The sequence below is a fragment of the Gallinula chloropus genome (assembly GCF_964237585.1).
Source record: "Gallinula chloropus genome assembly, chromosome: 2".
Lineage (NCBI taxonomy): Eukaryota > Metazoa > Chordata > Aves > Gruiformes > Rallidae > Gallinula > Gallinula chloropus.
The window spans coordinates 89,052,156-89,079,134 of record NC_140086.1 but is presented as its reverse complement, the minus strand read 5'-3'; the positions used below and the strand labels follow the sequence as shown (position 1 = coordinate 89,079,134).

Below are 26,979 nucleotides of genomic sequence, written 5' to 3'. Positions count from 1 at the left end.
GAGCCGATGGCCTCCTCGCATGCCATCTGCTACAGTGAAGACACAGCATATGGCACTAACAGTAGCAGGTTGCTTTTAAACATCTTTACTTCTGCCTTGAGGTCTAGTCACAGTCAACAGTCAGCATCAGGCATAAAAGCTCTGAAGGTAGATTTTTTTAACTCAAATTTATTGGTATACTTTTAATGTCTCAAATACACAGAGGCCTGTAAAAATGACCAAAAAATCTGGGGTTACCAATCCACCTCCTAAGACCAGAGCATCCAGCATTACCTGGCTTTGACACACGTCCTTCCACTGCATCTGAGAAACCAAACAAAATTTCACAACCAACTCTCACTTTTGGGTTTCTCACTGGAACAAATCAGGGCCAATGCCAAGAAAGCACAAGCACTGGACACTCTGGCTACATGACTTCCCAAGCATCATATCTACTCCTTCTTTATACTGCTCAATGCTCTCACATATGTGATGACTGACAGGGTCTCAGCTGCATCACAGGTTCATGTGTGCCTCAAATATGCCTGTAACAGAGCCCCAAAACTTTCTAGGTGATATTCTCCACATTTTCCCCATTACCATTACATGGCTCATCCTCTAAAGTAACCTCTCACACTATCGTCACAGTGTGTGAATGGAGGAAAAAAAGTACAGCTTGAAAACCCAATCAGTGGCAGATCTTTTTAACTGCTGGAATAAACCACCCATCCCTGAAATTGTTCAGGCAATAATTTGCTACAGTATCAGTTAAGTAGCCTCAATGTTAAGAGTACTTTACTCTTAGCTTTACTAATTTATCTTAGCTAAGCATGCAACTATATTAATGGCAAGTATCTTCAGACTTTTTGAACCACCTTTTCTAAAGCTGCTTTAGGGAAATCACACTGTTGGGAGATTTCCAAAAGGTTACAAACTTCAGAAATCACTCCCTGCAGCTTTGATGACTCACTTTGAATTGGACTTCAGAAATGAAGTCCTAATAACGCATTTTATTTAACAAGAGGGGGGGGATTGGGTGGAAGGGAAAGACCTGGGATCTCTTTATTTCCCCTTGATAGGCAGACCTTCTCCTGTGACACCTCACTACGCAGGCATCACCCAGTGAATGAAATGTGGTGGGACTCCTTCCAGGCTCTGCTGGGGCTGCTGCCCTGCCAGCCATCACTGCTCCTCCTCAATGGCGCACATGTGCACAGAAAGAAGGGTGCTGCCCAGGATGGCACCAAATTTAATGCGTTCTAGAGCAAGTACCCCTGTCATCAAAAGCCAACATGGTAGACATTCTGCATGTAGTTGTGATGGCACACTTCCTAGCCCAGGAGGCTTTAAATCATAGTACCCTTACCTACTGGCAGATAAACTTGACTCTGGATAGGAGCTGACTGGTTGCACTGCCCAAGCAGCAGACAACCCATCTGCTGAGGTTAGGCAGAAAGCCTCTGCCTTCAAAACCACCAAGGACAGCAGAAAACTCTTGCAGACAGGTGAAAAACCGAAAATGAAATGATTCCTTCCTATTTGGCTGGAATAAGAAAAATTCACGGAACACATCCAATCTGGAGAGAATTTAAATAATGCATAAAGGACACATTACTTGTAGGCAAAACAAGGGAATGAGAACAGGCACAGACTGAGGCTGAATCGATCCTTAAACTGTACGTGGCAAACAGCACCTTCATTGCAGACTCCAACTAAAGCAGCCCAAGAGTAGCAAATGCAACGGGAGGGATACCTGCACCGGAGGGACGGAGGGTTCAAACAGAAAGCACAGCTCCCACTGCTGGGGCAGGTTTAGTGTGGGAAACAGCATCAAACTGCTAAGAGTTCTTAGTCCTATGGCAAAGCCTGTAGAAATGGCAGGAGACTGAAGTTACAGCAACCTGCAGGCAACTGCAGAAAGTTCTAACACTGTTTTATGGTGGCAACAAAGGGGACTTTCTGACTCTCCAAGTGTGTAATACCAGGTTAATACTACAGAATCTCTAGACTGTTCAATTTGGAGGAAATAAATGAGGGATTATTTTACTCTGTTTCTTTGCAAATGGAAGGAATAGCACTGAAAAATAGACTTACAGAGTCATTTTGCAACAGGATTATCACAGACTACATAAAAAGGTGAATTTGAGGAAACCTCAAGACTTTTAAAGACTGTTACTGTAGAACTGCTGATTTCCCTGGGTGGTAGTAGTGAGAAAATAACTTAAAATGACAAGTAATACACGCTACTCCTCTCAGCCATGTGGTGATAGGGTCACGCTGCACTCCATGGAAAACGGCTTGGAGACATTTGGCAGCACTGACAAAGCATGAAGTGTCTGCAGGCTACACAATATTCTAACTCCAACCCAAACCAGAAATAAACTAAACTCCTGTATGAGGCAGTGGAGGTATTTCAGGATGGCCGTAAAAAGCAGGAAAGCAGAAATTTTGCTACAGAGGAGAGTGATCTCTATATTTCGCAGAGCACAAGAAGTCCCTGTGGAGTCTGTGATCTGGAAACTGCTCCAGCTCCTGCTGAAGCCAGAAGAGGGATTGCACACCCCAGCTGCTTATCACTCCCTCTTTTCCTCTCCCATTCTGCCTCTTCCCTCCCCATTGTTCTGCCTTTTCTACTGCTCTCTACTTAATCCCATTCTGTAAAACAAGCCAGTTAGGAAAAACTAAAAACCAATTCTACAATTAATAAAGCAAAGAGCAGCACCTTTCTAAAGTGAGAAGGTGGGTGATTAAGCAGTATGTAAACACAATCCACTGCCTTACCTAGATGGCCACCTACTGCATCACTTACTAGTAATTAAGACTGATCGGATTATTTTGCGGAACCAAGCTGGAGACAGCCAGGGTTTTGTCAGACAGCTCAGCTATTAGAACTAAGAGGTGGCATTTTCTCATAACTGGGGCAGGGTGGATGATGAATTGGCACATCATCCAAAACATCTGACAATCTCCAGCAGTGCACAACAGCGGGTACTGTCCTTCCAAATTAGTTGTAGTGAATGGACCACCTTGCTCACAGCCATAAGGGAAGAGGACTGTGTGCGTGTATAGTGATTTCAGGGTTGCTCAGCGTTGCCATGCAAAGCCCACCCAGGATAAAGGAGATGTTGGTCTTACTGCCTGGCAGCCAGTACTTCTGCAGTGTCAGGGTCAGCGTTGTACAAAACAGTGATAAGGGTTGTGTTCGCAGAAGCAAGGACTGATTTGTGCATCACCAGGTTGGCTTGCTCATTGCTAGGCAGCGGGTATCAGAGGTACATTTCAGGCATAAAATTCTGCAAGGGCGAGATCTCTTGTTTTCCTGTTCTTGATTTGGTCACAGCAATTTAAAACCTCACTTGTAAATCCAGTTTGGATGCAAGGTAGGCTGAGGCACAAGCAACCAACCTTACACTGTCTCATGGACTGATCTTTTCACTGACTTGCTCAGGGATGCTGTTCCTACCCCCTCAGGCAGGGGGGAGTCTGCCCTGAATGCCTGTAAATACTGGCTCCCACTAAACTGACCAGCAAGCTCGGCAGTCTCTGCTGAAGGATATCATACCATGTTCTATTACTTTTAATGCAGGGCTGAATTCCAGTCTGGTTTTACTTAAACCCAAGATGACTAAGTGTTTACTAAAACCATCTGTTATTCACAGGATAGCTTGATAATTTTATGATGGTTCTTTACTAATAAATCAAATGCACAGAGAGGAAGGTAATGACAAGCTAACATATGTATGCTGTCTCATAAAACAAACAAAATATTAACAACGTAATAATATCACCAGCATGATTCCAGACATGCTCGTGCTGCCTCTTCTAGACAAGCTCCTACCAAGTGCATTCAACATCCCTGAGTCTGCCTAAACAAAAATGAATTGGTGAGGGGATTACAAATGGAGTTGCTGTTGGAAGAAGACAGATACTCTGCTTGCCCCTCTCCTCTTTGGGTCTTTGTCAGTAGGCTGCTCTGTTTCCATCATGTTCAAGCCCCTTACCCTCCACTTCCAGGCCCTTTGTAACTCTGAACTCTCCGCTGGGCACCTGCATCTCTGCCATCCCAGCTCCCCTTTGGCCAGCCAGGAGCACACCCTCTTGTTCTCACTGCCCCTTTCCACTATACTCAGCAGCTCCCACAAACTCACCAGCAAAGCCCACAGTCCCCTCCTTTCTGCTACCCTGAATTTCTAGGACAGAGAGCCTCACACTTACTTGAGCCTCCATGACCTGCCAGTCCGTTAATATCCCATGCTTGATTCAGATAATATTTAAAAAGAGCTTAGATTAATTTGTAATTTCACTGAGACAGATAGAGCTCTACCACAAACTGCAGTGATGATAGAATCATTTAGGTTGGAAAACACCTATAAGATCAACAAGTCCAACTGTTAACCTAGTGCTGCCAAGTACACCGCTAAAACATGTCCCTTAACACCACAAATGACGTGTTTTAAACACATCCAGGGGTGGCAACTCAACCACTTCCCTGGGCAGCCTGTTCCAGCTTGACAACCTTTCAGTGAAGGATTTTTTCCTAATATCCAATCTAAACCTCATCTGGTGCAACTTAAGGCCATTTACTCTGGTCCTGTCGCTTGTTACTTGGGAGAAGAGACCCACACCCACCTGGCTACAACCTCCTCTCAGCTAGCTGTAGAGAGTGATAAGGTCTTCCCTCAGCCTCCTTTTCTCACAGCATTACAAAGGTGACCTGTGTGTCTCACTACGATGGGGCTTTTACAAACAGATGTTTTCATTGATGTTTTGAAAAGTAAAAGAAGCCTGAAACTCATAAGGGTCAAAGTAAGAAATGTTTTCTCATTAAAGTAATGGTACAAAGGAAGACAATTGCTTTTTAAAAAAACCTCCTTTAGTGAAACCAGTCCAACCTGGTGTTCAAGAAGGGTCCATAAAATACACTTTTGTTGTCAGTCTCCTTTGGCAGGGCAGAAACTTTTCCGTTCAGTTAATGATGCTCTGGAAACAGAGCTACGCATTCAATATCCTTACATGGTGGCAGATCAGCTTGTTCACCTGACACTGCTTTACAAGATGCTCCTCTGTTGTTTCCTATGAAGGCTTTAATGTTTCTTTGTCTACCTGAGAAGTGGGGCTGCCTAAGAAAAGCATCCACTTCACAGACCAGACCAGCCTGAATAATAGTGGGTGCTTCTTTTTTCAAGGAATAACTTCATACCATATTTTTCCTGCTCAAAACCTTTAGAAAATCAAACTGAAGAATTAATCTCTAAATGTATCAAAAAGTAAAGCCTGTATGTGACTTTTTTGGAGAAAAATGAGAAAATAAGAAGGAAAACAACCTTTTTAATTGACTGTAGGTTAATTAAATATCAACACACTTTATCAGAAGAAATTCCTTAATTTTCTAACGCTCCTGGGCTGCTTTACCAAACAGAGAATAGTTAAAGTACCTTACAAAAGCCTGCTACTATCAATGGAGCCTTTCAAGAGACTTTTGTGGTCTTTTAATCTGACCTGTAAAGAACACAACAAAACTCCCATTACAGGGACATAGGCATTTTTTACCCCCCACCCCCGAGGAAGTTTACACAAGCCACAGCTCCAGTTACAGTAACCCTACCTCAGATCCCAGTTTAGAAATCCCCCACCCGATGTCAGCAGAAATACCAGATTGGAACAGCACAGTTAAGTTGTTCTTTGAAATAAAGGATATACATATGTACATGCCCTGACCCAAGAAGGATTTTTACCAGTTTCGCTAAGCTCTAGATCCAACTGCATATAACATGAGTGCTGCAACTTGATTCCCCCGGATAATTATAAATCCAGTGAAGATCACAGTAAAAGGTATGGCCGGGACCCAAGCCTCCTGAAGTCTGTGTCAATCTTTGTCACCTATGTCAGTGACCCCTAGTTATGTTTTACAACTCTAAAGAAATCATTAGAAAAAAAAAAAAGATGGTATTTATCCCTCAGTAGATTTTCTATGCCTTTTCCACTGTAACTTGTTTGGTTTGTTCTTATACTTTTCAGTTTTAGAGCATACTGGTTGTTCTCTTTTAAGTGTTACTGAAAGGAAAAAACAAAGCATATAGCAGAACATATCCCTAGCCTGCAATGACTCCTGATAAGATGAAACACAAACCTGGGCTCACCTTTTCACTCTTCCTCTTGAGCAGGGCTTCAGCTGTTGTCTCCGAGAAAATACGCATCCGAAAATGATGCCCAGCTTCTTTTGTATAATCACCTCCCTTGCAACGTTTACGTTTTTGAACATGGTGTTTTACACTTGAATTACGAATTACTAATGTTTTAACATTCTCAATCAGAGGCCCTACAAGCTTCTGTAGTCCCGAAACACTTCGTTCCAGTCCATCTAGTCTTTTAACCTGCCTCTCTGCATTCCTGTTTATATCAAAAAGTGATTTTTCCATTTTAAGGCAAAGTCTCTTCATTTCATTACTTCTCAGATTTTTGTTTCTTTCCATCCTTGATACGGGTTCAGATGTTTCTGCCTTTACCATCTCAATGTCTTTTTCAATGCAACAGATTTCTTGGGAAACGCTGTTAAGCTTCTTAAGGACACTGTCCTGCAGAGTCAACAGCTTATCTATTTTCTGTTCAAGGGAGGCAAACTTCATATCCATGGTGTTGAAGCCTTCAGATGTACTGATATCACTGCTTGCAACATGAAGAACACATTGGGGGTCCATTCCATTATCAGGCCCCTGGTTTTGAAAAGCATTTGGATCAAATATTTTGGCCAAGTTGTTGACCATAGACGTAGAAGAGCTCTGCCTGCTGGATGTGGTCATTTTGCTGATTAGGGTAGGGGAAGGAAGTGCTCGGATGGTCAGCTGCTTGAGGACAGTATCAGTTGCAAAGACTTCCCATCCAGACTGCTCAGATACGCAGCCAAGTTTGGCAACTCCAGCTGAACTAATTTGTAATCTACTCTCATGTATTTGACTAAAACAGAGGAAAGAGACACCCAAAATATTTAGGAAGAAAACCACATTTGATCCATTCTTTTCTAATCTTTATATATGTGTGTAAACATGTATCTGTTTACAAACAGAGTGAATTTAGAGATGCGCATCCTGAATGCTCTTGGTTCAGTGACATCAGCACTAGCAGGGACTGAACTATTTGCACTCCAGTGGAATTTTGATATGTGAGAAGCCTCTACGTGTAGGGACACTTTGGCAGGGGTGTTGTTGCCTTTCAAAAGTCTAGTATGTAACACGATCCCTGCTCTGAAGAGAATAAGGGTCCTCACAGGGACCTTAAATGTGGCTGTTTGAAATTACTAAGTCTTAGGGTGAGCTTTTCAGATGAAACCCTCTATTGATTGAAAAGCTTGTTATGCCAGGCAGGAAGTCAATAGAGTTGTTAAAAACCAAACACATTAAAGAAGGTAGAAGAAGAAGGAGACACTGGAATGCAGATATTTGAAAAAAATCAGGGCCCTTTTCTCTACCCTGCATTTCAGCTAACACATAGCTAACTATTTGTACACAAGCAATTCTTTTCATAGCCAATGCCTTAATTTACTTCTGTCTTTATCCAGACTGTACTAATTTTCCACAAATTAAGAGGCTCTTCTGTTTTACTATGATCTGGTCACGCAAATTCCAAAATACAAGGTTTGATAGAGAGACTCAGTTCTTTGCTTTGTTTGGCTGCCAGTAAACATCTCAAAACCAGTGATCAGTATTCATACCTCAAACAGTTTGCTTAAGTTTTGCTTTTGCAAAGGCCTTCAATTCTCTCAGAAAAAAAATATATTGGACAAAGAAGAAATACCATAACTAGGAACAGGATTCTCCTTGAATAATTATGAACTGTTGAACATTTTTCATGCTAGTAAGAAAGTAGGAACAGAATTAAAAAGAAAGAATAAAACCGGAACTTCTTATCTCAGGTCAACTAAATTCCACCTGAGTAAGAAGCAAACCAGTATGGATCACCTTGACAGGGAAATGCTGCCTCTGAAATGCAAAGAAAAAGCTACCTTGGACAAATGTGTGTCACAGATTGACCACACATAGGTCAGTCTGCACTTGCATTATACCTCTTGTAGTAATCAACAGGTAAAGTCAGCCAGCTGATTATAAAACAGCCAGATTGTTGCTCTATTTACAGGATCAAGAGCTTATTGTTTTGAATTTTGGTGAATTATTTCTTTTGCCAAGTGCAGTTTCTCCATCCTTTAAATGGGGAGCAAGAGGGATAATTAATAAAGCACATAGTAAGTTCTGAATATCTGACATAATGAATAGCTTTTCAAAATCACATCAGTTCACTCAGTGAAGAACATGAAAGGTCTTTATTTTTAGGTGCCAAAGGTGTCTTTCAAGTGTTTATCATAGTTGAAATTTTCAAAAGTTTCCAAAGGCATTCTCCCACAGTCCTCTATGAATCAACATGTAGTCAGTGTTGATAAGCTAATTCAGGAGCTTGTTCTCAGGTTACCACCGGTTAATAAAGGAAAAAAGTTCTTAGGTACATTTGTCACCTACTGAAAGCAGCATGTTACTGTGAGTGAAAGGTGAACTGTGTCCATGCATGGCCCTGAACCATGGACTGAAATCTCTTCTTTACATAACAGGCATTACCAAGAGGTGACCGTCGTGTGTTTTTGTGCATAGAATATTTACTGAGTGGATTGAGAAGGTTAAATGATTTTAAAATAGGAAACAGGATAGGAAAAAAAAAGACAGGGATCCCTATTTCATGGAAAGAATAATATACAGGACAGCAGTTAAAAAAAGAAAAGAACACCAAAGCGAAGAACATCACATCAGTTCCAGCAGAGTATCTATGTTTTAACCCCTTTTTCCTTCTTCCGTTCATCTCTGTTAGAAACATAAACTAAACCCTCCTGACAGTTTCACATCTGCAGAAGCTCTTGTTAGACACAAACTTCCAGGAGAGGTGTTTGCATGTCTCTAAAGAAATCCAGGTTTGAAGAGCCATTTATCTTGGATTAAACATCCCTGTAGGAGTTCACAGTGAGCTTCCCCCATGTCATCCATATCCCCTACACTAAAACCAGGTTAAAGGCTTATTAGACCTTGCCACACATCCAGCTAGGACTCCTACTCTGGAGCATTTCATAGACAAAGCCTGTCAGTCACAAGGATCCCCTTCAAAAGGAACATTATTTTCTAAAAGCAAGAAAATCATTAAAACAAAAAAGGAAAAGAGGACATAGAGATAGTAATAGTAAAATCATGTGTTATATTAATGCACACAGTCACATATGTTAAACATTTAAATCTCTTCTAACAGTTGCCCAGGGAAATGTTATGTGAAATACCTCAAACCGATACTATAAACACTAATAAAAATTTTAAGCTCTGTGAATTCAATCCTATTATCGAGTATCATCTGTAAAGTCCCATTGATTTAATATCACGCCTTGACATACAAAAATGCCAGACACTTTTAAAACATAGAAAGCAAACTATAAAAATGCTTCATTAAAACCTTATCAGTATGTGTTAGTAGTTTTGTCTGAAGCTGAAATGAACTGGAAGAGAGAACTGCTGTGTAGTGGCTAGAAAAGAGGAGTAAATGAGAGACAGCTTACATCAGTTTGCTTTCTGGGTTCAGAAAGCTCTTACCAGTAACTTCTTTGCAGCTGGGAATCTATGATCCCTGCCTCATGCTCTGTAAACTGAAGATAATCTTACATATTCAGGTAACTTTCAAGAGTTCAGTGATAATGAATTACTTAAGCAAAAGTCCTTTGTTAAAAAAAAAAAAATAATTGTTTTAAAATCTTTTTTTTGCAGGGTGGATCATTACTACAGCTACTTTATGAAATTCAATAATATGTAAATAATTGGCAGTATTTTTAATAGCCAAATATTGAATGCACTTTTCCTAGTCACTGAAAGAATCTCTCAGAAACTGTACCTATCATTAATGCACAAAAGAAGCCCATCTAACAGCTTTCTTATTTTCATCTCACAAATTTGGTGATGACTGGTCATTAGATTTGCCCAGCCCCAAAACTGCTAAGAAGCCTGTCAGAGATGAAGGGTTAGTTACCCTTCAGGAACTGAAAATAAAGAAACACAACTGACTGAAACACTATAGAGAGAAAACAATTCCACTAGTTTTGGTAACACCACGATTCTCCGTATGCCCAACAGTGCCTAATGTGATGTTTCAGAGCATGAGCACTCGGCCCCTGCACCGCAGCGCAAAGGCTGACACTGAACCCCAGGTACTTTTGCACACAGGTGTAACAAACACCTGCACTATATAATATAGTGCCAATCCACTGTGAAAATGGATGGCACTCATAATCTGCCAAAGGAGTTTTATTTCTTCCATACAATTGCTCCTCTACTGATGTTGAATTATTTAAAGTGGCTTTTATATAAGAAATTAACCCGTATTTCTTTCTTATTTAACGTGCAGATGAAAAAGGCCTTAAAGCAGCATGTGTAACTCTCAAAGCACAGAGGCTTGTAAAATTTGGAAGAAGGAGCAGCACAGTAGCAATGGTTAAGTTGCTGCTAGTGTGACCTTTGCATTGTTAACGTGTCTGCAGACCTGATACAATGAATCTGCCAGAGATGTGATAAAACTCCATGCTTTGTATAAATATAAATAAAGGGGCAAAAGGTGAAGACTGGACAGACAGGAGAAGTAAAATCTTCCCTCTCTCTGCTTTCTGTCTTGAACTCAAACTGCGGTCAGCGTGATTTCCTCTGCACACACAAATACGGAAAGCTGGCGAGCGCTAGGAAATTATCACAGACAAGTCTGCAGGCTCCTGCAGCCCTGTTAGCTGTCTGCTTCTGAACAACCAGACTCTGCTCCAGCAATGCCCAGACCAAGCCTTTACCATGTTCTGACCCAAAGCCAGTGAAGGACAGGGGGACTTCAGGTTACACAGCATTTGGATGTCAGTCTCGTAAGTATTAGAGAAAAACATCGTATTTAAAAGAATTATCTTTTAAAGATATTTTTAATAGAAAAAATATAGCCCAGAACATCCATCTTTTAAAGAATTATACAGCCCAGAACATCAAACAAGTCTCTAATCACTAAAAAGAGGTAATACTTCCTTTCTTTGATTTCACATGGCAACTTCCCAGTGCAAACAAAACCCGCTTTCTGTTTCAAAAAGATGTTCACTTAATTTTTGTCAGCTCTTGGTCCTCTGATTGTACTGCTGAGATATTAACTACCCTGCCTTACTTATTCTCTGGACCCAAGTTTAAAGGAGTTTTCCTTTCCCTCCCCACTTCTTCAGCATGAGCTTCTCAATTTGGTTCCATTCGGTTCTTCATATTTCCTAACCATTAAAGGCACAGACAGAGTACCTTGTAAATTTATGGCTGCTGGCATCAAACGTTATAAACAAGAGCACAAGTGGAAATGTTTGAGTTGTAGAGCCTCATTCCAACTTCCTTGAGCTGTAAGCCATGTACTGGGATATGCCACACTTTGTGTAAGACTGCTATCACTGACCCTCATCTGGGGAACATGGCACCACGTTCATCAACCTTGAGCTGTTCGAGACTAGTTACTTTTAAACCACCCAAAACCAGTTTGATATTTTACTGCTGTGGAGGCCTGGGGTGGTTTTCTCCCAGAAATATCATGGAGCCACCTGCCACGCACGAGGTCACAGCACATGTATGACGTAAGGCCCACATTCCAGCCATTGCTCGTGTGTAAGCAGCCTACGTTCTCCTGACATTTCTGTACCTGTGTCCTGGCAAGGATCAGGTTTGCAGAGGGTATGTGTTAAGGGCAGAGGGGGAAGTGTGAACAGTTAGCTCTGGCTTAAAAGTGGTAATTTAGACTGGGCCACTGTGACCTACATCATCAGAAAAAAAACAAGTAAATTATAAACCACCATCCCACAGCGGCTCAGAGATGCATTAAATGATTTTGTATGCAACCTGGGTAAGAGTGGATAGGATGCGAGGTACTTCTAGTTCCATCCATACATTTCTGCCTACACATTTATTACTGCAGCAGCAGGAATATCTGGAGGAAAGTCACCCATATTTAGGCAGCTAAACAGACAATGTGGAGCAAAGGCAGTTCTTGAACTCATAGGAAAGTTTGTCTCATACATTGAGCTTATTCTTAAAAATTCCCAATGCTGGAGCTTCCATAACTTCTCTAAGCAACCTGGTGCAGTGCTGACAATTTTCTCTGTGAAATAGTGTTCCTAAAGCATAATCTAACTATGCCTTGCTGCTATTGGTTTCTTCTTGTCCTATCCATGGACAACAAGAACAGTATATTCTCTTCTCCACTACAGATTCCTTTTATATATTTGAAGTTTATTATTGCATCTCCTTCTCAATATTAAGTATATACTTATATTGTACACAAAAAATATATTAGAATTTTCTAGAAGTGATCAGTATTGAGAAAAAATGGGAAAAATTTTCTTGAATATTTTTTCTGAAGAAGTTATCTTCCTATATGAAAATTCATTGAAGATACTGTGTATGTGTCTGTGGACACATAATAAACTCCTTTATGAAAATGGTACAAGTCAACATGTTATGCTCTATCTCCCAGAAAGCAATGCCCGATTTGGGTTTTTTTCTGAACATACTGATTTCTTCTTATATTAAAAAAAACAAAGAAACAAACAAACCCCACAACAAAAAACTCAAACCCCTAAACAAAAACTCAGGACAAATAAAAGAAAAACATCAATTCATAAACATGGAATTAACTTTTCAGAAGGTCGGCTAACAACATTGTTACCTGTTTTATATTTTAATTACTTAATTTAAGATCTTTGTAAGTTTAGCCTTATCTATTCCCTCTTACTTTTCTGCCAACTTTTCCTTTATTCTTATTACTTTCAGTCTCTATTTCATGTCTTACATACACCTGCCCTATATACCTGGAACTTTCATGTTCTTTCCTCTTCCTTTCTTAAAAGTCAATTGTCTCCATCAATCTTGCTAACCTTCTTGTCTTCAGCCTTTATCCTACAGTTGATCTGGATTCATCCACTTAATGAAAACTCAGTCATAAACTGAGAATGGGCAGGGAATATATGTTTGCCTCCTTTTTATGTGGTTCTAGTTCAAATTCTTCATTCTAATGCTGTATCTCTTACAAGTTGAGTAAAAGTAAAATATCTTTTTCTGAAAGAGAGATGCACATTCTGTTCTCTGATTGCCCATAGAGATGCAGATTTTGCGGGTGGACTGGATATAGGATCTAGTAGATAATTTCCAATAATAACTTTTATATCTGAATTACCAATTGTATTTTACAGATAAATTACAACTTGGTATTTTTCCTCATTGTGATAGTGGTCACAAACCACAGACACCCCTACCAAAGCAGACACACCCTACCAATTATTTGCAAATAAGATGTTTTGAAGAAGACCTTTATATCATTTACCTACAGAATACTTCTGTAGAAATCTCAGTAGGATTCATGTCTCAATAAGCTTCAAAGATGAAACAACTTTAGACTTCAGGGAACAGGAAAGCCACTATCTAAAATATTAAAGGACTGCTAAATGCTTGTAAAGATGCAGAAAATGTACTGTACACTGTGGTGCACAACAGAGAGCTAAATCCTGTCTGCTCTTTCTCCAGTACACAACAGCTCCCTAAGAAACAATATAAGCTTACAGCTGCCTAGCTCTGAAACAGACCAGAAAGCATGCAAGCTATGAACCAGGTTCAGAAAGTCATGCAGCTTACTGAAAGTTCACAGATGTCCGTGATAGTAGAACAGAAAAAACATTCTCTTCCTCCTCCCATCCTTCCTGCCCTTCCCAACCAGAAAACATACAACACAGATCAGGAAATTTATCAAAAACAACACATTTACACAATCAGCAGTTGTGTTGGTCTCTTTCACCATGGGGACTGAAATAACTATATGCCTAAAATTAAGTGACATACTGTGTCATAAGTGATATACCTTTATGGCTCCCCTGGGATCTGCCCAAAACACTAGCCTGGAACTCTGCTTAAGGTCAGAAGAGGAAACAGCTTCATATGGGGCAGGAGCATAGACCAAGAAAAGTCTGGCACTGAACTTCATGAGGTAGGACTAGGGAATTTACTGGTCCATGGGGTTCTCTGCATACAACTACTCTACGACCTGTTAATTAATTATGAATTCTGACTTACTTTCTCTATAATGACTCTGGTAACCAAGTATCCTGGAGATACACTAGTGATAAATGATGAGAGCAAGTCCCTGAAACAAGCCACAGAGAGATTCCAGTTACAGTTCAGTGACCAATCTGCAGATGCCATATATTGGCCTTTAGATATACCACCACTTTCAAATTTTAAGCCTCTCTGCAAGCCTCCATATGGCCACTTTTTGCAGGAAAAAAAAAAAAGTTAATTGAGCTATATCTCTCTGTAGAAAATACATAGATCTGTGAAGATGAAAATGATAATGGAAGACACTATCCAGGGATGATACTAGTCATGCTCTGGAGCCCTTTCTCTCTTGTGGTAAAGGATTTGCACAGGAGAGGTAATCCACTGCAAGTTGCACAGCAAGCATTTATCCAGGTCAAGAACAACTCACCCACAGAGGGTATCCCACTGTTAATGGGTTTCTTTGGGTAAGAACTGCACAGCACACAAAAAAGCCACCATAATCAGCATCTGTCTAACAGCTGAAGTTCAAAGAACTTCACTGTCAAAGTGCACAATGTTCTTCATCTGAGGGTGGGTCTCCACTACCATCATCTCCTGCTGTCAAGATACCACATCGAGAGTCTCACCTCTGCTTAGCTGTCCCCAATTTACTATACTAAAAACAAAACAAACCTCAAACCCCAGAGTTTCTTAAGGCTGAAAAATACTGTGTGATAAATTACCCATTAATGGCCTAAAACTCTATTTCCAGGAAGCCTGTTTAAAGGAAAATTCCTAACTTTCTGAGGCTAAAGCAGAGGTGTCATAACTCTGAAAGAGCAATGAAAGAAGTACTGTCTCCAGGTGCAGCAGGAGCTGTACCTCATTTCATCTGCTGGGTAGACTGGTTAAAATCTTTGGTTGCAATCCAAAACTTTCTGGCAGCTAGCATCCTGTATTAAAATTTATAAACCACGAAAGGCCTTTTCTTACAAAAAAGTTAATTCAGGATGGATAGGCTGAAAAGACTTGAAAGGGACAGTCATCAGAAGTGGTTATATGGAAAATTGGATGTAAGTAACACCTTTTGCTCCATCAGAACATACTAAAAATACAGTAAATGTAATTTCAGTGAGAAAGGGAAACTGTATTGATTAAAAGATCTTTAAAAGAGCTGTGGAGAAGAGTCCCAAAGCTGCCTGGCCTGTTGGGAGGTAAAAGTTTTAAAAGGAAGTATTATCTTCTCCAGAAGAAACATACTGATAGCTCATCTTCCTTCAAGCTGCAAAACTTACCTGCTGTCCAGCCCACGGTATCAGAGCCATGGTCAGAAACAGCAGACATCCTCTGTGGTGGCTGCCCACTCAACAGTCAGGATCAACAGAAAGAGCAGAGATCCATGTGTGTCTCAGGCTGTCACTCTGTGATCAGCCAGCTTTATTAAATTAACCTTTTAAATCCATTATCTTCAGATTCATGTTTAGTAAACCTATTTTCTCAGCTGTAAGAACACTACAAAGAAAAAAAAAAAAACAGGCTAAGGAAGGTCCCAGTGTGGCAACAAGGGGAATGTAGTGCTCTTCTGCTGAACTGCTACTGATTCATTTTCACTTGTGGTGGTGGTTTGTTCCCTGCTGCCTTCTACTATGAGACTGACTGTGGGAGTGCAGAAGTGGGAAGGAGAGTTTGGGGATTTTTGCTTGTTTGTTTTTTGGGTTTTTTTTAAATGCCAGTAAACACTCTCCACAACTACTATTAGCCTATTTCTGCATCATGTACTCACTAAGAAATTATTTTTTCCTGCCCCACTGCTAAAGCACTGCACCAAACCCAGGAACCCACTCATTCTGTAAGTGAGCCAGGGCATTGGTTATTTATCCAGGCGTGCTATGTCGAAGCAAACATTTTTTTTTTACCACTATGAGTGAAACCAGAGTTGGAATTAAACAGACTTTACCTAAGTAAAACAGCATGAAAAGCTGCATGAAGAAAATACCTTCACCCATCTCCTCCTCTTCTTCTTGCAAGTCTGGTGTCAAAAAAACCCTCAAATAAATGGCACCTTCATGTTCAGCACCAATGTCAGAATCCAGGACCGTGTAGAAGAAGAAAGCAAAGCACCATGAGATGCATACACTGGAGACCAGTGTTCTTAGGGAAGGGTAATTTCAGCCGATTTTATTTGTAGGGTTGGTGAATATTTGTTGATGTTTTAATAGATTGTAACTTGAACCTGGCAAGTTTCCATAGCATACCACTATGCTTTAGGGATGAAGAATTCAAAGGAAGGGTGTTACATAAAACTTAACTTCTGAGCTATATTAAAAAACCCTAAAATGCAGGAAGTATTAGAATTTTTCTCCCCTTTGATCTGTTTGGCTTATATTAATACAAATAGCCCATTCTGCTCCATTTTTTTATGACAGAATGAATGGACATGAGGTAAATAAGGGTCACAGAAATATTCCTCCCTGTCTTCCTGTCCTGCTCAGGGTGCACATCCTAATACTATTTTGTGCTAGTGGATATTCTCAGCAACAGAAATGTCTTCTGGATACATGTCTTCTTTTATAGCTATTCTCCCCAGAGCATTCATTCCAAAATGAAACATGCCAAGTTCTCAGCCTTATAGCTGAACTTTGAAAGCCATCAGAATCACCACCTATTTTTGTCTCAACCCCCTCATATTTCAACTCAATGATCATTCCAGATGCCCAGCCACCTGGATGTGAAGATTAGCCATATTCAGTGCCCAACCAAAGATGTTCAGGAAACAAACACTACCAACAGCCATTGCAAAGATCCCATGTGGCACTTCAATTTTCAGCTACCTGATGTGATCTTAAAGGTGCTGTGGTAGCTGACAGGACATCAATATATAAAACAAGCTGACATTCACCAAATTCTAACAAATATGCTTTATTACCACTTACATGAAAACCAGGGAGAAGATTCTCACTGACAATTACCTGCCTTTGCTGACTGAACTAAGAAAACCAGTCAGACCTCACCAACTTCTAAGGCTCTTAGCCCAGACAGTTCAGAGTCTTTTCAAAGCTACATGCAAGCTGCGTGGAGCTTGCTTTCCTGGAGGTATCGAGTCAAAGGAGAACCTTCCTTGCAGATGCAGGGAGTCTGGACAGAGTTGAAGTTGCAGATGCTGCTCTAGTCTTCAGCAGTAGCACTGGCAAACCACCTCTGCACACTAACATCTTCTCTCCCATGCCTTCACTTCCCTCTATGACACCCTTCAGGCAATCTAGAACCTGTATAAATGCACCTGAGGGACACAAGGAAGGATGCACTCAATGGGAAGAAACAGGAGTCCTGAGAATCAAATTGTTGTGAACAGGCTCCTGTTTACCATCTGGGAGGGTCCCCAAAAAAGTAGTATGTGACCAGATGTTAGGACAGTCCATAAGAAAAGGAGGAGAAACTCAGAGGTTGTGCATTTGCCAGTTTTCAACTTCTCCATGCTTTTCTTGGGAAGCAGTGTTCCTTAAGGCATGCCAGGAGTAAAATAACAGCTGCATCGTTCAGTAAAGAAGATGAGCTAAGTTTTTATTTCATAGAAATGCTGCAGAGGTCAGTTTGGGAATCCGATGAGCACAATGACCCAAAACACACACAGCTGGATTACTGTGCCTGTAACTGAAACACTATTTCCCCACCTTAATGTGCAGGCTAAGTAAAATGTAAGATTTAAAGTGCTTGGCCTTTGGGCCAACTGGCTACGCAAGAAGAGCGCTTCCTTTGGCCAGCAGTAGCTCTTCCCAGACAGAAGGTTCTTTTCATAGAAATTTTATCAACATGTAACGCTGGATCAGTCTGCAGTTTGAATAAACAATAAAAGTACACCAGTGTTAGAGAAGTTGGCTAAATAAAGCAGAGTCTGGCATTACTGATTTATTAATATTCCACTGCTGAAGCAGGGTGTTTCAGCCTGTAAATGCTGAGGAATTACTTTTTTTTTTTCTTTTTAGGAAAAAATATTTTAATAGCACTACGCTGCCTGCTGAGAAGCCTCACCTCCCTGCCACATTTTATCAGTTACACAATTGCAATCCTAGCTCTTAAACCTGTTTTCATGCAACTACCAGAGTTTTCTCTCCTTTTTCCTTCCAGAAAGTGTGAGGCAGTCTTTCATTAGGCCTTGAAGAACTCCAGTAGTCAGCATTACTAAACTACAGTTGAGAATGAAAGCCTTGTGTTAACAGAATGGTTTCAGAATAAACTAGCTCACAAGTGTCTAAAGCCAGATATTTTTTCCCAGTGAGTACAGAAGAACCAAGCCAATGGACTCCGTCCACCTATTTGAGCTCAGCAGTTGTACCACTTCTTTGCCAAAACGCACACGTTGTGCTTTCCTGTTGTCACCTGCTCCAAATTAAAATTCAGTTACTGTGCACACCTGCAGGCTACTGAAGTGGAGGCTTTAAGCCTTTGCTAAGTCCGTGCTGCAGGATTCAGCATCAGTTTTATGAGGAGGTTTTTAAGCTAAAAGACACCAGTACTGAAGTGTGATCCATTTGGGAAGGAACTTCCACAGAGGCGGCCAGAACAAGTGGAAGGCAGCCTTTGCTGAGAGTAGTCATGTCTCAGTGTGCTTCACCACCTTATTTCATCAAGAACACTGGGGTGCGTAGGACTAGGGAAGTACTTCTCCCCCTGGACTCAGTGCTGGTGAGGCCCCACCTTGAGTACTGCATTCAGTTTTGGGCCCCCCACTACAGAAAAGACTTTGAGGTGCTGGAGCGTGTCCAGAGAAGGGCAATGAGGCTGGTGAGGGGACTGGAGAATAATGTTATGAGGAGCAGCTGAGGGAATTGGGATTGTTTAGTCTGGAGAAGTGGACGTTGAGGGGAGACCTACCTGCTCTCTACAACTACCTGAAGGGAGGTTGTGGAGAGGCAGGGCCTGACCTGTTCTCCCTAGTGACGGGTGACAGGACAAGAGGAAATGGCCTCACACCAGGAGAGGTTTACACTGGGTATTAGGAAAAACTTCTTCACAGAGAGGGTTGTTAGGCATTGGAACTGGCTGTCCAGGGAGGTGGTGGAGTATCCATTCCTGGAGGTATTTAAAAGACAGTTGGATGTGGTGCAGGGGGACATGATTTAGTGGTAGATGGCAGGTTAGGGTGATGGTTGGACTTGATGATCTAAAGGGTCCCTTCCAAGCAAGACAATTCTATGCTTATGTGCACCCAGAAGCATTTTTGACCGCTCTTTGAAAGGACTTTGGGGAAAAGTTTTGCCTCCTGTTTGCACTCACTTGTGAACTTCTAAAGTGCCTGTGTGAACATTCAGGTGAAAATAAATGCGTTGTTATGTTACAGGAGTGGGAAACCTTCAGAGGCTGAAGAGAAGAGTGGTCATCCTCTAAATAACTTATGCAGGACACCAGCTGCATGCACTGTTAAACAGACCCAATTTCTCAGTGAAGCAGGTGATCAGAGTAAGCACTGCCCTCAGGAGAGCCTCAGAGCTCTCCTAAAAACTTGTCCAGCAAAAAGGAAGACAGATGCAGTTTGTACCCTAACCTTTCCCACTTGCCCCATGGAGTTGGCCCAGTCAGTAACTGGATTTCTCATACGACCTGAGAGGAGAAAAGGGGGTGACAAAATTTAGCTAGTGTGGTCTGCTTGCACCTGTACCTTCCCTGTGCTTCTGCAAAAGGGGGACTACAGGCTCTCTCAGCCCTGCATTGTTAAAGTGCAAAGAAACAGCGAACAGAAATGTTAGGGCTGTTGCTGCATTGTACAGCTGACCACGGTGAACACCCGGCAGCATAACATTTAATAAACCCTCATAAACAGGAAACATTGACTTGAAAAACAGCAGGATTAAGAAATATTATAGCTATGCAATGTTCAAAACGTAACATGCTCTAGGAGCCAGATCTTTGCGCTTCTTGATGTATTTTCAGGCTAAATTGTTACCTATTTTTTGTATTTTTAAAAAGTAAACATAACATTGCTTAGAATAACTTTGTTGCATTTATGTTAATGAAAGATCAGATCTGAATTCCAGAGTGTCTAGTGACTCTGCTTCTGGGACAAGGAAACATGAGAAGATCAGTCTTGTTATGAAACGAACTCCCCTCTTACCTCAAAGGCCCTCTCCTCTCTTCCCCTGACCTATCCTCATCTGCTCACTTCTTCTATTTACAGCACTCCATTAATGTTACTCACTCTAATTTGATCACAAGTTTTTGGGCTCCATACAGAAACCGCCTGGCCCATTTCCATGGCCTCTGACCTGTGGAAGGGCAGAGCAGAGGATCAAAATGGTCCCTCCTCACTTCACGCAGCTGGTGGAAGCTGATGTTATAGGCTTTTCTTTTTTTTTTTTTTTTTAAACTCTGTAATATCTTTGGGATCACAGATGCAAGTCACACCCTTCTTCCTCTCTTCTATTTGAAGGGAAAGCATAGGTAGGTAAAGCCCTAGGCAGGACAGCCAGGAATTAGTACTATTACACTGATTAAAGGTGGACATAAATGCAGGAAAAAAATGAAGCTACAGAGCCTTTAAGAGCTATAAAGCTAACGCTAGACATCTGAATGATTTTTAGCCTAATGTAGGCATCCTCTGTAGTCAAGACAAAGAAAAAGTGAGCGGTGTCTACAGAACACTTCAACTCCATGTTATAAAGTAGCACAAATAGGAAGAAGTGTCCTTGGTGGGACTGCTCTCCCTCCTGACTAGAGGGGAACAGCTTCTTTTCAAAGGCAGAGACAACTAACCTCAACTTTTGCCCTCACTACTTCAAAAATGGTTGCAACTGCACACAGAAAAGAGTTTGTCATCATCATAGAAACTTGAGTTACAGATTTCAGTATTGTTTAAATCATGTCTGCCCTTGTCCTGGGCAAGAGCCAGTCCCGTAACCCTGTTGCTTCTGCATCGCCAGGATAAGCTCTAATGAGGGAGAACAATAAAACAGCCTATTCTCATCTCAAAACATTAAAGTATGATGATTTTGTCAGAAGACGTGGTGGGTGGTATTTTCATCATAACTCGTATCAATATATCTCTCATGAGTCTTTCTTGGAGAAATGTCTTCAGCAGGAGCCATGGATTGTCCTAAGGTTATCAAATATGTGAGGACTGATCAGAAATCACAAATTATTTCTTAACTCTGCCTACACAAGTCAGATGACCATTGCAAAAAAATTATTTCTCTCAACATATCTGACTTTCACTCTTTGGAAGGGCAGTTTTCACAAGCTGGAAAAATTCCATGCTCTTTGGAAAAGTAGGGCAATTTCACACAGCAATTTCACTTTGCAATTAGGCCATGCTGTTCGGTTTCTTGTTAGTCTGCTCAGCTGGTTTTATGGTCTCATAAAACAGTTCATTCCTCTCACTCTCACTTGCTCTCTTTCTTTTTGTATTTTTGAAAGAAATACGCTGTTTCTAACTAATGCTTTTACCTTAATCCCAGTACTCCCTGAAAAGTCATACACACACCTGTAAGTAGTATCACGGCTCTAGAAAACCATGATTGCTGTGACAAGGTAAATGGGGAATGACTGATTGCCATGTCTCCCAGTGAAAGAGGATGGAGACACTCAACAGAAGTATCACACATCACTTTCAAATGAGAAACAACAAACTCTCTCACTCTAATTGCTTGTTGTGGAGCTTACTGCCATTGTGGGGGCAATGGGGTAAACAGACAGGTAAGAAGGTGTTGGTTAAAATTACAAAGGATAGCTTCCTTAGAAGCAATAGTGAAGATGTGAATTCTGGCCATAAACTGGTGTCTCACAGTCTGCAGTTAAGAGGGTCTCACCTGGAAAGAATTCCACCTCATAGTCCCAAGCTTTAAATACTGCTACTAGTCACCTGCAGATGGGATGCTGGCCAACCTCTAAATCCAGAATTTTCATATGAAAACCCTTGCTTTATTACTTGTAATCCTTTCTTTCTGCCACCAGAAGATAGTGGAGATATTAATTACTTCTAGGTCTATTTTACTAACAGAGGGTCTTTGACTTCTCTCCCATCTTGCTTGCACCTGGAAACGTTTGGGAGTCTTGCTGTGACCTCACTCACCTTCCTGCCTTTGGGATTCAATTTCATTGACTGCTGCTTTTTTTTTTTTTTAAACCTAGATTTTTCATCTGACACTATGGAAAAGGAATTGTGATTACCAGGAGCACAAGTTTGTATTCCCCGATGAATTCATATGATCCAGTGCAAGGATTAAAAATAGTTGTCACTAGAGCTAACCTAGAGTTTTGAAACAAAACACTGGAATGTGTTGGAAAATGATGGCTCATGAAAACAGAAGACTTTGATGGACACATGAGGATGTGCTACTTCCAAATAAAATTAACTGGGAAAGAAGGCAGCAATGCTTGCAACCCCACTGGAACGAAGCATCTCTATTTCTCATTTCAGTGCAGTATTGCTTATTGCAGCCCTCTCTTCAGGGGCACAAAATGATGACAATGAAACTGAAAACCTTATGAAATGAGCCAGATTATAAATTTCTTTGCAAAATAATTTCGACCAGCTTGCTTAGTCAAAGGCTTTATTAGTTTCTGGAAACCTACTGACTGAACTGTAATAAAATTATCTGTGAAATAGAATCAACTAAATTTGACATAAAAATATAATTTTGCATGAGGCTGGTGTAGCTATTTTTAGTTTTGTATTAAATGCTAGTCTTACACTAGTGTTACACACAGCATAGGGTTAAGGCAGAGCATGAAGCTCTGACAACAGATGGAGCTATTTGGATCTGAATAGATTTCTTTTTTCTTTAATATTTCTTCTTTCTCCTTTTACCTCTGCCCTAGTACTTCTTGCCATTTTCCTGAAAAGATAAGGCTTCTTAACATCATGTTTCAGCCATGGTATCCACAGAGTAGCCAAATCCTTCAATTCTTCAATTTTGCTGTACTAGCTGTTTCTAATTTACTTTCAGTGGTCAACATGCCACAATGGGGAACATCACCATATATCAAGTAGCTGTGATCAGGCAGATCAGGTACCAGTAATTTTCCTAATGGAGATCCAATGTCAGAGATCAAGCACGAAGGAACAGATGTCTGCATTGCCACTGTCCAGAATCAAGTGTCATGGATCAGGACTGTAACTGCAAGGAATGAAACGTCACGTGTGGCACAGCGGGGAGCAGATACTGCACTGGACCTCAGTGGGGAGACCGTGTCTCCAGAGCTTCACCACTCGAGGATTACCACGGCAAGGGTAGTTAAATGATTGTTCTCTTAGGTGAGCCCAATGTCTCATTGCCAAGCATTGATTTGCTCATGTAGGTGTGTGTCTGGGCAAGCAGTACCTGCAATACTGCACGTGCAGTTCATCTTTTTAGATATTGCTAGTCATTCATGTTACTTGCAGCTCAATCTATAAATACTGACATGTTTTTTAAGGATCACACCCTGAACACGTGTAGTGAAAAGGAAACATCCCAACCTTGCACAGCATTGCTCCCAAAGGGAGCTGAAGGGACATGATTTATTGAAGTGGTCCAATACGAATCTCCAGGACCTCTCAGTGCTCTTTACTCCTCTTAGATGCATTCTCACTATGCCCAGTGCTTTCAGACTTAGCGGAAACTGGGAACTGGAGTGGAACAGGAAGAAAAGATAAACAATTGAAAGAAAAAATCTAGGAAAAAAATTTCAATTCTTGAAAAATTTCTTCTCATTTGGTTCATGTTTCAGGTTTTGAGATCAAGGGAAAATATCAGGGGACCAAGGTCAAGTCTCTGCTCAGTACCCATTTGCTTGCTATCCTTTTAAGCAAGTTGCATAATACTTTTCTAACTCAGTTTCTCCATTTTTCAAATGGAGATAATAATACAGCAGTGTCATTCAGATGAGTCATAAAATGTTTTGAGAGCTTTGAGATTGGAAGGCATTAAGACATGAAGATGCAAAGCACACTCATGTTGAAAGCAATCCACGGGAGCATCTGTAACTGTCACGGATGTAATCAGAACTGGAGTGGAGTGGCTATGCCTCACACGAACAGAAAGAACAATTATGCCTCTTTTGAGTAATGATAGTTAAAGTTAGCAGCTGTTTGCACCTTTCCACTTTCTGCAGGAGTGCTCACATGATTGCTTACTGCAGTGGGAAAATAACCCATAGACACAGACCCCTGAATAACAGCTGAAGGGATATGATTTCTTGAAATTTTCCAACTTGAATATCAAGGACCTGTTAGGTAGCTGCTCCTCTTGAACACACATTATCACTGTGCTCATGTCACTGCTCAGAAGCATTGTGTGCAAAGCAGTTGATTCTTACAATCTGGGTGTTTAGGCATTACAGAATGCAGACTGGCAGTATGCTCCCTGCCTCACACTAACTCCATGCACAGCACCCCTTCAGCCCTCAAGCTATGAAGAAACTTTCAAAGAAGAATTGTTGACTTATCCATGTGCTAACGCTGTACATGTGAAGATTAAAGAGGGAGCTGCTGGTAGGCTTTAAATTCACACCATTTCAGCACACTAACATGCATTCACCTGCTTCCAACAAACTAATCCCGATCAAGGAAAAATTCCACTGGGCAGGCAACAGCGAAGGAGCATTACAGACAGCAAACAATTTACATGAACCTCAAATACCTTATTCCATTGTGTACAAACAGAGATTTAGAGGTGTGTCTGAATATGAATAAACAATGCAATTTGGCTTGTTGAGGTTTCTTGGGCTTTCAGGGCTCACTAGAAATTGCAGAGACAGAGTCAAAGTTAATTGCAAAGTAAAAGGTTTCAGCCTGCTTTGTTAGTGCTGCAGCCCCCCTCACGGCATTACAGGTTAGTCTGCAGAAGATCAGGACAGGCTATCTGAGCATAGCTGTTTTAAAACTTACTTTGTTTTCAACTACTTAGAAGAAGAATCTGAGGCAACAAAATGCAAAGGAAAAAGAGGCAAGTAGATTGGAGGGAAAATATATAAATAAATATTTATAGCTCTTCTACTCTCCCCCCTCTTCCCATCTTACCTCCCAAATCTACAGGTAAATCTAATAATCACTCAAAACATTAAACCCTGCAAGTCTTTAAACTAGAAGGGGTTTCAGTGGCTTGCATCCCAGTTTTCCTTCATCCAAGGAGGGATAGATAAAAGTCTCTACGGAAGGCATCAGAAGTGCCTTGTACAGTGGTATCATTTGCTCCTTATCTAGATGCTGATCATCTGGAGGCACAAATCTTGTTCTTGCTCCACTTTATCTCAATCTGGGAAATAAGACTGGTGGATAGGATCACTTTAAATTTTGTGTGTGTTTATACAGAGTCACAGATGTGTAGATTTTGGGATAGGATGAGCAGTTTATCACATATTCTAATTAGCTTGCATTAGTTCCTAAAGATCATCTTGGGATTTTCAAGCATCCCTCAGAAAGCAGCTTGTTGTCAAGATGCCTACCCCTGCTAAACCAAAAAAGGAAACACCATTGTCCTCAGGAAGCACTCCTGGAAAGTACTGACACAAGTAGGTTCATGTAGAACATCCAAAACTACGGCTTGACACATTTTGATAATGCATAGTTTAAAGTCTGTGGTATACAAGCCATCTGTAAATCCCATCTATTATTAGCAGGGATAAAGGAATATGCCTGGAGCCATTTAAGGAGCAGAAACAATTGGAGAGTAATGGGCTTTGTTATAGTTAACATTCATATCACTGAACACCATGTTTAGAAAGTCTCCTAAGCCCACAAGACTCATCACCATCTGTAGGTACTTCAGTTCCCAGCCAGCTTTTCCATAGATGATTTATAAGCCAGGACAGAGAAGCCAGCTACAGCCACTGCACCACTACATTTTGTGTCATAGATCTGAACCTTTGTCACTCCAACACCTGCTGTGCTGCTGACAACTACAGTCTTCTAACTTTTCAAGCTGCCCTGACACCATCAGCATCTCTTCAGAGGTCCACAGCCTCTCAGAGGGGCATGAAACCTGATGTGTGTGCTTCACTGCCCAGAGATTACTGGTGAAACCTTACAGAGTAAACAGCACATGCCTGTCACCACAGAACCAGCCCTGGCTACATCACCAGTTCTTCACCTCAACCCCAATGTGAGCCCTGGTTTTTTTTGTCAGCCTGGAAAATCAAACAAATGGGCTATTATTATACATGTTTAATCCACAGTGATTAGAAATATGTGCTTAATTTCCAGGCACTTGCAGAGTTCACAAGGCACAGGGAACGGAGAGATTCCCAGGAAGTTAACTGGCTCCTTGCCAGCATGGTGCCCAAGCTCCTTGTCACTTAGGACTTGAATATTCCCGTTTACAAACACAGTTGCCCCCTTTCAGCACAGAGTAAAGAAAGCAGAAATGTGGTCAAGAAGGACAACACTCCTTTTATTTTTATAAGATCAATAGGATCTTTCACTTCCAGGCACTGTGGTCACGGCAAAGGTACAGAAAGCCTCTCTAAAGGAAATTCAACAGCACCCAACTCATCTCTTTGGGAAGGACTTACGACAGTGCCAGCACAAGCACAGCTTGCAGAAGAACATTTCATGCTTTGAGTGGCTGCTCTTCTGTGATGTTTAATTGCTTAGATTGCTTTCCAAATTTCACCCTGTCTCAAGCAAGACAAGGTACTCCATTCCAACAATCTCTCAAATACCATCCCAAAGAAAGTCCATAAGAAGTAAAGACCCATTCTAATCAGCAAAACCGGTTTCAGAAATTCAGCAAACAAGACTTGCTTTGCACATTCTGAAACCTAATCTTCGTACCTGTTTTTCTTCTGTTTCTCTATCTAAATATTCCCAGGAAAAGACAACTCCCATTATAAGCTTGTTGGCAACTCAGAGTATGTCCACTCAAGTCATGCACATGTGAATTTACATTCACAGCAGCTGACTGATGCCTGATGATTTCTGATCCCT

General features: G+C 41.0%; 1 protein-coding gene across 3 annotated transcripts in view; it reads right to left on the bottom strand.

The window, feature by feature from the left end:
- MYLK4 (myosin light chain kinase family member 4) overlaps positions 1–6,905 on the bottom strand; it is a 32,333-nt gene extending 25,428 nt beyond the window's left edge. For all 3 annotated transcript variants that reach the window (XM_084260760.1, XM_084260761.1, XM_084260762.1), the window contains exon 1: positions 6,120–6,905. In XM_084260760.1, the coding sequence (XP_084116886.1) occupies positions 6,120–6,779 (660 nt within the window). In that variant the 5' untranslated portion in view covers positions 6,780–6,905. The remainder of the gene's footprint in view (positions 1–6,119) is intronic.
- Between the last annotated feature and the right edge of the window lie 20,074 nt (positions 6,906–26,979).